This window comes from Mirounga angustirostris, unplaced genomic scaffold (genome assembly GCF_029215605.1).
Source record: "Mirounga angustirostris isolate CCGP_5_RB_7025 unplaced genomic scaffold, mMirAng1.0.hap1 SCAF_13, whole genome shotgun sequence".
Lineage (NCBI taxonomy): Eukaryota > Metazoa > Chordata > Mammalia > Carnivora > Phocidae > Mirounga > Mirounga angustirostris.
In genome coordinates, this window is record NW_026991721.1 from 84,954,449 (window position 1) to 84,968,652 (window position 14,204).

Below are 14,204 nucleotides of genomic sequence, written 5' to 3' on the forward strand. Positions count from 1 at the left end.
TTCTAGTTTGTTTGTTAATTGCTTAACTCACCAATGACTTATGTTTATTCTCCGCCAGTCACTGTGCTAGGTGCTGGTGATGCAAGATACGATTCAGATAAGATTTGTGCTCTTCAGGGTCTTATAACCAACTTGGCAGAGGAAGATATGCCTTATTTATTTAAATTAAATGTAATAAGATGTTAGAGCACTAGCCTCCTCTGAGTTCTTGTCCCAGTGACCATTGACTAGATTATCAACTTGTTACTTTTCTTGTGTATCAAGAACCAAGTCAAAAATGCATTTAGTTCTGTATAGCTTAATCACAGATGGATCAGTGAAAAAACATACAAATTATTTCAGTGAAACGTGTAAGCAAAAAGTCCTACTGGCTTATTAACTGCTATTTATTAATAATTGACTGATTCATAGGACTGTAATAGAAGCAAAGGTAAAAGCTGTGCAATTAGGACTACTTTCTTTTTTTCTTAGGGACTTGGAGTGTTAGTTTCCAAATGCATGACACAAATATATAAATGTTAGTTTGTTTGTTAGCACTTTAGAATGTACAGAGCACTTTTAAACATATTAAAAAAAAATAAGTTCCATACTTTTGTAGTGGAATCTTGGTAATAAAAATCTGCCCTCATGCAATATTAATCAAGAGCCTCAAATCACTCCCAAGAAGAAATGGGGACCCCTAATTAATAACTTTCAAATTTATATAAAGATGAAATCACCAAGTAGTCAGATGGTACTTTTAGAATGCTTCTGCTTTAGTTTATTTATTTATTAATTATTTTTAATTTTTATTAACATATAATATATTATTTGTTTCAGGGGTACAGGGCCTCTGCTTAGTTTTAGTCCCCTAACTATATTAAAATAAGGTCAGATAGTTTATGTAAAGAATGTCCTGTAGGCAACTTTGTTTATTATTGTGTTACTAAATGTCTGACTTATGATAATTTTTTAAGTTTATTTATTTTATTTTAGTAATCTGTACCCAACATAGGGCTCAAACTCACAACCCCAAGATCAAGAGTCACATGCTCTTCTGACTTATGATAATTTTTATTGTTTTTTATTATTATTTATTTATTTTTAAAGATTTTATTTATTGTTTGACAGATAGAGACATAGCAAGAGAGGGAACACATGCAGGGGGAGTGGGAGAGGGAGAAGCAGGCTTCCTGCCAAGCAGGGAGCTCGATGTGGGGCTCGATCCCAGGACCCTGGGACCATGACCTGAGCAGAAGGCAGATGCTTTAACAACTGAGCCACCCAGGCACCCCTTTATGATAATTTTTCAATAGCAAGTCTAAGAGATCATACAACTGGCTGAAATTCTCTTATGTGTACCTCTGGAATCAAAACTTAACCATAGTTCTTATTCCTCTAGGTTTGCTAAAGGCTTGGGCAGATTAGAGGAAAGAGTATTTTTTCTGGATTGGTGATTTTCTGCGGTGCCCTGGCTAAAATAATTTTGAAGATTTTCCTTGTCTAGTTAGTTCTGCTATATCATGACTCAAATTATTATGTGTTTATGATGAGACCTTTTAAAAATTATGATTTTACTGACTTTATCCAGGAATGAATCTATGGAACATTAAATTCAGTTTATTTCCCTTCTACTTTTTTGATAATGAGAGTGCATTTGTATTTGAAAGATATCCTTGTGTATATAATAGTCTTCTGTGTGTCTGTATGTCTCCATCCATTTTCACTTAATCGCGGGTCGACTCCTGTGATACATAGTGTTATGTGTGAACATACGCACCCTTGTTCATGCCATGTCTTATGTTTTTGTGACATACCTTTTTAATTAGCCGTGGCATTCAACCTCAAGAGAGATTTTGCTGAAGAGTAAAATTGTCAAGTATGTTAGCCAGTTGAAATGGTTAACTTATTATACAATCTCTTTGGAACCGTCTGAATGAAAGGCTTTAGCTAAAAGTAAGATTACTATCTTTATCTTCTTTATTAATGAAGTTTTATTACTAGCTATATGGGAATTAAGTCTGTCAAGAATTGGTGCTTAGCAGCAGGATAATTTTTCCTGTGTAGGCAAGCTGTCTAAAGATTTATTGATAGGTTTTTTTTATTGTTGTTTCTTTTGTCTAGACTCTGTTTACAGACCCAGGGCAGGTAGCTTATGTCCAACAGGATGCTACAGCTCAGCAGGTAATAAGTTGCTTTTTTGCCTTTTTATTGTTTTCCATTCCCTGGAATGCACTCCTCCCCGCCCCCCACCCACCCCAACCCTCTGTACTCTGCATCTCAGGTTGTCTACTTCTTATGTATTAAGAATGGTCTTTACTTCCTTTAATGAAAACAAAGAAAAACAACACTAACACATTATAATCAGTACATGCTGAAATAGTCTGGTAATAAAAAAATGATTTGTCACGGAAATTAAAAAAAAAACAAGTATATTAATAGGATATTGGTTCAAATTCTAAAGAACAATCCTGAGGTTATTAAGTGTCTCTTTTTGGAAAATTGGAAACACTTGGGTAGTTTGTCTATTTTTAAATATTGAAAAAATTTCTGCTTAAATTACATATAAATTTGATAGCAATCTTCCTCATTCTAGCTTCTGAAAAATTGAGATTTTTTCTTAGTTTTCTTTTATTTTTAAAAAATTTTTAGAAGATTTTATTTATTAGAGAGGGTGCAAGCGATTGGGGGGTGGGTTCGGGCAGAGGAAGAGGGAGAGAGAGAAAATCTCCAGTGGACTCTGCTGAGCACAGAGCCTGACGTGGGGCTTGATCTCACGATTGTGAGATCATGACCTGAGCCGAAATCAAGAGTTGGAGGCTTAACTGACTGAGCCACGTAGGTGCCCCCTTTTTGTTTTTCCTTTAAAACGTTTCTTTCCTTTTATCCATATTTCTAATACATCCTATTTGACTTTGAGGGATTTCTTCCTTGTTTTCCTCCAGATTGTGAAAGTGATAAAGAAGGTATAGGAGTTAGATACCCTCGGTCTTACTATAAAGGGACTATGGATCCAAATAAGTTTTATTTTCATGCTGGCTAGTATGACTATTATTTAGCTGTACCACTGAGTGTCATGAGTGATTATCAAGTAAATTCCCATTAGCAAGCACTTTGTGCATTTAAATTTTTTTTCGTTAGATGATTCAGATACATCCATTTTAAAATTTGAAAAGTGAACAGTAGTTTTGCTAATATTATTTATGAAATCTGGAGAGAATTCTGAGGAGTCTTTGTCATATAACTTTCGGTTAAATTTATTCCTGATTGATAGTAATCTACAATCTTGTGGCATCCGTGAACCTGAATGAGCATTTGTCTTAATCTGTTTAGGCTGCTGTAATAGAAATACAATACACTGGATGGCTTATGAACAATAGAAATTTATTTCTCATAGTTCTGGAGGGGGGAAGTCCAAGATCAAGAGGCTGGCAGATTCTGGTGCGGGCTTACTTCCTGGTACATAGTCAGCAGTCTTCTTGCTCAGGCCACACATGACTGAAGAAGGGGCAAGTGAGCTCTATGGGGCTTCTTTTTTTTTTTTTTTTTAAAGATTTTTATTTATTTATTTGACAGAGAGAGACACAGTGAGAGAAGGAACACAAGCCGGGAGAGTGGGAGAGGGAGAAGCAAGGCTCCCCGCCGAGCAGGGAGCCCAATGCGGGGCTCCATCCCAGGACCCTGGGATCATGACCTGAGCTGAAGGCAGACGCTTAACGACTGAGCCACCCAGGCGCCCCGGGGCTTCTTTTTTTTAATTTTAATTTTTTTTCTATTTTTTAAGTAGGCTCCACACCCAACATGGGGCTTAAACTCATGACCCCAAGATCAAGAGTCACATGCTCTACAAACTGACCCAGCCAGGAGTCTGGGTTTTTGTTAAGGATGCTAATCCCATTCATGAGGGCTCCACCTTCAATACCTAATCACTTCTCAGAGGCCCCACCTAATACCATCACTGTTAGGATTAGCTTTCTTTTCTTTTCTTTCTTTTAAGACTTTATTTATTTGAGAGTGAGAGAGAGAGCAGGAACGGTGAGGAGAGGGAGAAGCAGACTCTTCACTGAGTAAGGAGCCCGATGTGGGGCTAGATCCCAGGACCTGGGGATCATGACCTGAGCCGAAGGCAGATGATTAACCTACTGAGCCACCCAGGTGCCCCAAGGGTTAGCTTTCTTTATTTTAATTTTAATTTAATTTTAAAGATTTTATTTATTTGATAGACAGAGAGAGAGCACAAGCGGGGGGAGTGGCAGGCAGAGGGAGAGGGAGAATCAGGCTTCTAACTGAGCAGGGAGCCCGATGTGGGGCTCGATCCCAGGACCCTGGGATCATGACCTGAGCCGAAGGCAGATAGATGCTTAACCAACTGAGCCACCCAGATGCCCCAATTTTAATTTTATTTTAATTCTCTGTGTAGTTAACATATGGTGTTATATTAGTTTCAGCTTTGGGGATTAGCTTTCAAAATATAAATTTTGGGGAGAGACAGTCTATACCAGTGTTATTTTATTTTAATAATTTTGTAATAATTAGGTATATGCTTGAAAAAACAAATCATGCACATTTCTGTGAATATTGTACAGTGGATAGGTTTAATTAGTTTCGACAATTCGGCAAGAAAAAAATTTAAAAAAAAATCCCTTTGTCTTTCATAGATGATTAGTTCATTCACTCATTTTTGGAGTAATAATTTTTTTTCATAAAAAGTTGAAACAATGTGGAAAAAAAAGTACATAAAATAGATTCCAAACAAACAAATTCTGCCTAGAAATATCCTCATTAAGTTAGTAGTTGGTAACTATTATTCCAGACATACAAATAAAGATAAACTTGGGGGGCGGGAATGACATTGTGCTCTAAATGCTGTTATTAATCTAAATGCTTTAATTTACTTGAGCAGAAGAAAAAGAAATTGAGGTGAAAGTGAAGGAGGTTGGAGTCATCATATTCTCTAAACTGCACTTAAGCATCAGTCCTGTGTTGTCCTTGGCTCGTGCTGTGATGAGAAGGTCATTAGCACAGGGACACTTCCTCCCACTCTCCTCTTAACTGTTCTGGGTCGTTAGGTGCACGATTATTGTGACTAATAAATTTATGACCTGTTCAGTAACCACGGTTATTTAGAGTTTTGCTCCATTCTCTGCTGGCATTTAATTTGTAGAAATCTTTTTTTTTTTTTTAATATTTTATTTATTTGTCAGAGAGAGAGCACAAGCAGGGCTAGCGGCCGGCAGAGGGAGAAGCAGGCTCCCCGCTGAGCAGGGAGCCCGATGCGGGATTCGATCCCAGGACCCTGGGATCATGACCTTAGCCAAAGGCAGCTGCTTAACTGACTGAGCCACCCAGGCGCCCTAATTTGTAGAAATCTTGAGTCTAATTTATTTTCCTCATTCCTTTTCTACCTTATGCCTGCCTGATACTTTCTTTATCCTTGAAGTTTTTCTTGGAAGTCTAATGACTTCACCAGCATATGAATCAGAATTTCCTAGGACAGTATGTGTCTTTTCGTGTATAGGTTAAGACTTTATTTCAGGAAAGTTTTCATCTATCAGACCTTTGAAAATCTTTTCAGTTTAATTTGGTAATCATTTTTTTTAAAGATTCATTTATTTTAGAGGGAGAATGAGTGAGAGAGCGAGCGTGAACACACGAATGGGGTGAGGGGCAAGGGGAGAGGGAGAGAGAACATCTCAAGCAGACTCCCCTCTGAGCCCAGAGCCTGACGTGGGGCTCCATCCCAGGGACCCTGAGATCATGACCTGAGCTGAAATCAAGAGTCAGATGCTTAACTGACTGAGCCACTGATGCATCCCTCTATAATCATTTTTTTAAAAGATTTTATTTATTTATTTGAGAGAGAGGGTGAGCAAGAGAGAGAGAGCACAAGCCAGGGGGAGAGGCAGAGGGAGAGGGAGAAGCGGGCTTCCCGCGGAGCAGGGAGCCGGATGTGGGACTCCATCCCAGGACCCTGGGATCGTGACCAGAGCCGAAGGCAGATGCTTAACGACTGAGCCACCCAGGTGCCCCTATAATCATTATTATATCTATTCTTTTCCATGTTATTTGTGTAGTTTCCTTTATGTTCACCATATTTCTTACTGTGTCTCACTTTTTAATTAACATACATATAGAAAAGTGCAAAAGATTGTAAGCATATAGTGCAATGATCTATCATGAAGTGAGCATGCGGTATAACCAGCACTCAGATTAAGCAATAGAACATTCCCAGCTCCTAAAAGCCAACCTTTTGCTTCCCCCTAATCACTTCTCCTTCCTTTCTCCTCAAAGATAACTACTCTCCTGCTTGCTAACATCATAGATTGATTTTCCATGGTTTTGAACTGTATATAAATGGAAATACCATTTCCTTTCTTTGTAGCTTCTCTTGTTCAACGTGATGCTAGGGGAGATCCCTTCATGTTGCTGAGTGTAGCTGTGGGGTTTTGTTTCCTTCTAGTTTTATTGATATCTAGTATTCAGTTTTATGAATGTACCACAATATATATTCAAGACTGTGATCCTTTCTCCACTTTGTTCTTTGAGAGTTTCTTGGCCCTTTGCTTTTCCATATACATGTTAGAATCAACCTGGAAGTTTCCACAAAAGTCCTGCAGGATTTCCAGTGGAATTTCATTGTATCTATGAATCAGTTTGTGAAGAATTGCTGTCTTTATAATTTTGAGTCCTCCAATCTGTGAACATGATATATCCCTAAGTTTAAAATAAAAGTTAAAAAATTGTCTTTGGGTAGAGGTCTTACACATCTTTCAATAGATTTATTCCTAGATATTTGGTGTGTTTTGATGGTATTATAAATGGTATAATTTTTAAAATTTTCATTTTTTAACTTTTATTTTGGATTTTCTTGATAATTAGTCATGTTGTCTGTGGATACTGACAGTTTTCTTTCTTTTCAATCCTTCCCAAACCGTATATCTTTTAATTTTATTTCTTTTTTATTCCCTCTTTTGTCTTTTGGCGGGATCTCTAATATATTGTTGGACAGAAGTAGTGCTAGTAGGTTTCTTTTTTTTTCCTTCCTGCTCTCAGAGGATTTTTACTATTAAGAATGATGTGCAGTGTAGGATTTTTATAAAAATACCCTTAAGCAGCTGAAGAAAGTTCTCTTTATTTCTAATTTTTAATGAGTGTTTATTATTAATTGATATTGATTATTATTCATGGATATTGACCTTTATGAAATGTTTTTTCTGAATCTGTTGAGCTTTTTCTCCCCTTTTCTGTTAATATGGTGAATTATATTAATTGCTATTTACAAATTAAGCCAGCCATGCACTGGAATAAGCTCTGCTTGATCCTTTTCCTATGTGTCTGAATTTGGATTTGATGTGCTAATACTTTGTTTGGGGTTTTTCATATTTATTCAGTAGTCCATTCTGTTTTCAGCCACAGTATTAGATTGCTTTTCTTTTCTTTTTGATTTTTTTCTTTTAAAGTAGCTTCCAAATATTAAATCATTATGTTGTACACCTGAAACTAATATGATATGTCAATTATATCTCATTAAAAAAACCAAACAGAAAACAAAGGTAGCTTTCATCTTGATTTTTTCTTTTAATAGCATCCTGAAAATCTGTATCTCATCATTGACTGTCCAGTATTCTATTCTAAGAGCTTACTATTGTTTATATTCTGTTTATTGTTTTATATGTATATTATTTCCTTTTTTTTTGCTACTGTATAGAACATTGCCATAGATGTCATATTAGCTTATTTCCTTATACTAAATTCCCCAAAAAGAAATGATAGACACTAGAGGTATTCATATTCAAAATTATTTAAGAATCAAGATTTTGTGTGAGAGTGAAAAAAGATACAAATGTAAAACTCAAACAAATTAAATAAAAATCCAGAATCCCAAATCTGAATTAGAATATCAGCATGAACTCATGATGTGTTTTCTCTTAAAACATATATTTTCTAGTTTGGGCCACTGAAAACGTTTAGCCAGAGTCTTCAGTCCAGTAGCAATGAGCCAGTGTGGTCTCTAATACAATTTTCCAGTGAAAGGAATCAGGGCTGCTTAGGCAAATGGCAGATTCTAGCTCTGGGGCATGAAATATACAGGATGTGCCTGAAATGTCATGTCTTATCAGAATGCAAGGAAGTTAGTGAAAACTTCTGGGGTTCTATGGAAAGAACTCATGATCCATCTTGAAAGGGCCAAAATGGGGCATTTGACCTGTAAAAACAGGAAAATATCTACAATAGATTGAAGTGCATTAAATATATTTAAAATCCATAAGTTTATACTAATATTAAAAGAAATAACTCATTGGTCAATCTTTGAGGTGCTGCAGGACCACCACATTATTCAAAAAACTGGTAAATGGTGGGAAGAAATCCAGCCTTTCTCTCTGAATGTACTCAGGTAAACAATTACTTGATGAGGGAAATTCCTTTATAAAAGCATTCCAACTAATAAATAAAGAAGGGATGATTGGCTTGGGAAATCACCATTTTTCATTTCCTAATGAAATGGGGATCTAGGCAATGATCATCAACAACAGTCTGAAACGATCAGGAAAAAGCTGATGAGGCACTTTATAATGGATGGATCAACCTCACCCTCTGGACATTAATACCACTAAGAGACAACCATTCATTATAGGCCTCCTGGTGTTGTGTACCTCCTATTGCATTTTACCACATATGAAGTATTCCTCCCAAAAAACTGAACCGGAATCTGATTGAGTCTCCAGATTCCACTTCCAGCTTACAGGAAGCACAATAGACAGAATGGAACAAGACACACAAGAATGCAATCAGCAAAGTCTGACTGTGGGAAGATCTGTAGGACAGGTGGCCTAGTTTCTGCCACATGTAAATTGTGATGGGAAAGAAGGGGAATGGGAATTTACAGATTCAAGGAGACTTCACAGACATGTAAGTCAGATGCGATTTGTGGACCTTGTTTGGGGCCTGATTTCAACAAACTAACTGTTAAAAACAGCAGTATGAGACAATTGGGGAAATTCTAACACCTACTAGATATTTGATGATACTAAAGAATGACTGGGTTTTTTAGATATGGTAATACATAAAATACGTAAGTTCTTTTCCTTTCAAGATATCTACTAAGCCGGGCGCCTGGGTGGCTCAGTCATTAAGCATCTGCCTTCTGCTCGGGTCATGATCCCAGGGTCCTGGGATCGAGCCCCGCATCGGGTTCCCTGCTCAGTGGGAAGCCTGCTTCTCCCTCTCCCACTCCCCCTGCTTGTGTTCCTGCTCTCGCTATCTCTCTCTCTGTCAAATAAATAAATAAAAATCTTAAAAAAAAAAAAAAGATATCTACTAAGCCATTTATGGATGAAAATATATGTCTGAGGTTTTTTTCAAAATAATCCAGTGAGGGGGGAGAGTGGGTGGGAGAATAGTTGACATAAGGTTAGCCATGAGTTGATAATTATCGAAGCTGAGTGATGGGTGCGTGAGGTTTATTATACTATTCTTCCTGATTGATACATGTTTGAAATGTGTTATTATAAAGGGGAAAGTTACTTTGATAAGACTTTCAAAATGGCTTTTCAGATGCTGAAAAAATTTACATTCCCACCAACAATACATGAGAATGCCTATTTCCACTCACCCTTGCCACACTGAGTATTTGCATTCTTTTAAAACTTGGCCAATCTGATAGGCAAAATGGCATTTTGTTGTTTTAATATTAAGGCATGGCTTTAATTAGAACTTTCGCCGCCGCTAGCACCTCAAAGAGCCCTTCATCTTCTTTAATCTCCAGAAACAATCTGCTCGTTTCATGTTTTGTAGTCAGATAGCTCTATGAACCCTGGCATTACAAGGCAGTGTAACTATTGGCTTAGTATTACCTTACTGCTGTTTCCTTTCAACCAGCACGGTTTTTATTTCAGGCTACAATAAATACCTCCGAGATTGTCAGTGTATTCTGTGACCTGGAAAAATTCTGGACAGAAAGTTAGAGTGAGAGTTCAACACAGATGATGGGTGTTTCTCCCCCCCCCCCCCCGCCCCCGGACCCCGCCCTTAGCTAAAAGGTTCCTATTTTCAACTGTTTATAGTGGTGGCAAAATGCATTTGAAGCCTTTTTCCTATATGCATCCCCTTGCTCTTAAGAAAGGCACTGGCAGTCTCCAGCCCTAGAAGCACAGTCTCCCCTTTGTTTCTGAGAGTGAACATGTGTGACTCCCCACACACTGAGAAGGAAATACGCTACACTGATAATTGGTCTCAGTAGGAATCCAGAAGCATTCTGTTGTGTTTGCTGCTGTCCAATGTAGTTTCATATTTCACTTCTCAGATAAATTGTATCCTGCAATGCATTATGTAATTTCAGAAATAATTACAGAGAGTGATATTAAGTGGGAAGGAGAAAGTGTACCATAAGTTTAACAAATTCTTTTCCCTTTTGCCGTGTTTTATTGTGCATGACAAAGGGCACAGGATTAACATTTTTTTTTTAAGATTTTATTTATTTGAGAGAGAGAGAATGAGAGAGAGCGCGTGAGAGGGGGGAGGGTCAGAGGGAGAAGCAGGCTCCTCGCTGAGCAGGGAGCCGGATGCGGGACTCGATCCCGGGACTCCAGGATCATGACCTGAGCCGAAGGCAGCCGCTTTAACCAACTGAGCCACCCAGGCGCCCCTTCACTTCCTCTTAGTGAAATTGGCACAGGTAGCTCACCTCCTTGCTGCCCAGCTGGTGCCTCAGGAGCAGTGTGGTTACTTTGTTGCTCTGGTATTCAAGGCGCTTGTGTGATGTTTACCGGCTCTGTGCCCTCCTTGAACAGACTTAACTCCATAGGGGCCGTTGCGATGCAGTGGAAAAGGCAGGGCAGAGTCAAAATTTGAATTTCATCTCTGTCACTTAGGAGCTGTGTGGCAATGTTACCTGGCCTCCAAGGAATTTCAGTACATGCCTCCCTCCCCAGAAATGTCAGTCGAACCGGAATTATTAATTAAACAAATGCATGAGGCGTGCCCACTGTGTGTTAAGGTCCATGCTACCTAGAAATACACAGTGGTTACCTAGACGTGATTATCATTAACCCCTTTATCCCTTTCTTTTTTTTATTTATTTATTTATATGAGAGAGAGAATGAGATAGAGAGCATGAGAGGGGGGAGGGTCAGAGAGAGAGGTAGACTCCCTGCTGAGCAGGGAGCCCGACGTGGGACTCGATCCCGGGACTCCAGGATCATGACCTGAGCCTAAGGCAGTCGCTTAACCAACTGAGCCACCCAGGCGCCCCCCTTTATCCCTTTCTAATGGTAGCTCACGTGGTTCTGGTCTACACGCAACCTCTGCTTTAGCATCAGTTCCTCAAGGTAACGCTGAAGTGTTTCAAGCCTTGTCTTTGCTACGGCCTTTTAGGAGAGCTCCAGCACGGGAAAGGAGGAGGTTGTTGGTACTGTTTCAACGTCAGCTTTCTCAGCAGCGGCGGGAAGCCAGCAGTAACCTTGTCTAACCGCAGTCTTTCTAGCAGCATCTGTTGGGGAAAAAAATACATCACAGCCTCACTGGGATGACTCTGGATTACTGAGTTCATTCTTGGTTGGCTCCGCAAAGTGATAAAGAATGTATGAGGAGTCGAGGTGGATATATATGCTTTAGTTTGTTCAGTGTGTGATAACATTCATCACGAACGCTGGCCTGAAATTTAAGTGGCTTAGAATGAAGGGGTGAGAACAGAACCGTGCTCTGAGACAGCAAGATTAGCTTAGTGGCAGGATCAGGTGGGGGTGCGGCGGGGGGGTGCGCGATGGCACCCGAGGTTTCATTGCCAGAACTCTCCTGCTCTTTTCCTTGTTGAGTCTCACTTCCGTGGGTATTTTATTCTGTTTTTGTTGATGCTGAAGCATCTCCCAGAATTTTGTCCTCTTATATCAAGCCTCTAAAAGGCCCTGAGCCAGAGACAGAATGTCACATAGGAGTCTGGCTCCGGGTTAAATGGATGCGTGTTTAAACACGCGCATGCTATTTTGAGGTAACTGGTTCTAGCCGCTCTCTGAGCATTTCCAATGTCGGGCAGTGGTCTTCAGCTGCCGGGCAGGTCAGATTCTGTAAACAGACACAGTACTCTTTCTTCATGGAGTTTAAGAAGTTCTTAGAAGCACAACTGAAAAAGGGTTTTCTGTGAAAACAGAAGAGTTCTTTTACACGCCTGAAGGGATCGATGTCATTTCCTAAAGGGCCAAACATATTTCTACAAATGAATCTGCATTGAATCCCTGCCACGTGCTCAGCTGTCTTGTAAGTTTGTAGAGGACGTATGTGATATCTTGGTTCTTAAAGAACTTATGATAATAGTAAGCGATTCTTACTAATATTAAACACTTACTAAATGCCAGATACTCTACTACCGGCCTCACGTACATACCGTGTCACTTAATCCTCAGAGCAACTGATGCCGTACGTATTACTGTGTCCATTTTACAGATAAAGAAACTGAGATTCAGAGAAGTTTATTAACTTGCCAAGTGGTAGGGCCACGATTTTGATCCAAGTCTGTTTGGCTTCAAAGCCCCTGGTCTACTTCCTTGAGGTGCAGTTGGCCAGGCAAGAAGGCTCACAGGAAAATGCATACTAATTGAAATCTAGATGGTGTTTGGCAACAGATACAAAGCCGTGAGGGATAGCTAATATGTGATATGTCAGAATCAAGATTCTAAAAGATCTTGGGCGCCTGGGTGGCTCAGTTAGTTAAGCGACTGCCTTCGGCTCAGGTCATGATCCTGGAGTCCTGGGATCGAGTCCCACATCGGGCTCCCTGCTCGGCGGGGAGTCTGCTTCTCCCTCTGACCCTCCCCCTTCTCATGCTCTCTCTCTCTCTCTCATTCTCTCTCTCAAATAAATAAATAAAATCTTAAAAAAAAAAGATTCTAAAAGATCTTGGCAGATTGGAAGAACAGAACAAGTGGTAAAATGAAATATACTGGTGATAAATGCAAAATCCCCTCCCCTCCACACACACACACACACATTTAAGTAAAAAATCAGCTGTTTAAGACATGAAGCGGAGTAAAATGGTTTAATAGCACGATGTGGGAGGAAAAAGGACTCAGGGACTTTAGTTATTTGCCAGTTCAAACTGGATCAGCAGTAGAACAATGGCTGTCACAAATGCTAATGTAATCTGAAGCCATATTCATTAAAAAATATGGAATCCATTAAGGAATAAATGAAGACAACAGGATGATGAGGGATCTGGAAATCGGGCCATGTGAAAAATGATTGAACGAATTAGGGGTTTTGGTCTTGAAATATTTGGAGACTTTTGTGTCTTCATGGATTCTGTTTCCCTAGAGGGGCAAGGTGCAGGTCCTGCCCACTGCATGAAGATGCACATGGGGAGATCTTGACTCCACAGAACTGTCACTGAACGATCCCAAATGATTCGGGCTGTCTGGTGAGGTGATGAAATGTTGGAGCAGAGGCTGAATGATGTCGTGGAGCAGGATTCCGGACTCCAGATGCTACAGGGATCAGAGCATAGGAGAGTTAGGGAGGCCTAGAGTGGTCAGGGATGGTTCATGGAGAAACTGGAACACGACCAGGTTTGGAAGATTGTCGAGGGAAGAAGATTCTAGGTGAGGACAATAACATAGGAGAAGATAAAGAAAAATAGAGTAGGCATTTAAAAAACTTTATTTATTGAACAGGAAAGGGACATAGCTTCAGTATGATTTATGGTGCTAATTGGGCGGGAGAAATAAGATTGGATAAAGGAATCTGGGGTCCCATAGAACCCTGTGACACTTATTCGGGTAGGGAACTTTTTAAGGTGCCATTTATTTTTTGCTAGTATATTTGATATGGTAGGAGTAACCCAATATATGCTCCACACCTTGTCTTATTTGCAAAAGACTAACTTTAGCCTGAAACGAATAAGCATCTCTTTCACTTTACTTAAAAACCTTAACCTCTCTGAAGTGTGTAAAAGGAGGGCTGTTAACCATGAATTTTACCAACTGGGTGTTGTATCACGTGTGTAGTTTTAAAAGTGAAGTAGTTAAAGATAGGTCAGATCATTACATACACTGTGTTGTGGTCACCCTGAAAAGGCAGGAGAGACCCCTCCCCCGACTCGAAATTGGGTTCAGATGTTGAGACACAATACTACACATGCACCGAGAGGATATGGAAAGGTTTACTATGTATTTGAAGTCTCCGGGGAGACAGGGCATTCACCAAAGGAGGGAGCACCCTGGCTTTCTTATCAGCTT

The 14,204-nt window shown here is 39.4% G+C and overlaps 1 protein-coding gene across 2 annotated transcripts in view; it reads left to right on the forward strand.

Annotated features, from left to right (window-relative positions):
* The window catches only part of PRDM10 (PR/SET domain 10), a 104,851-nt gene that overhangs the window by 42,281 nt on the left and 48,366 nt on the right, over positions 1-14,204 (forward strand). For both annotated transcript variants that reach the window (XR_010407030.1, XM_045894693.3), the window contains exon 4: positions 2,104-2,163. Coding sequence is in view for 1 of the 2 variants with exons in the window: in XM_045894693.3 (XP_045750649.2) it covers positions 2,104-2,163 (60 nt within the window). In the remaining variant the exon portion in view is untranslated. The remainder of the gene's footprint in view (positions 1-2,103; positions 2,164-14,204) is intronic.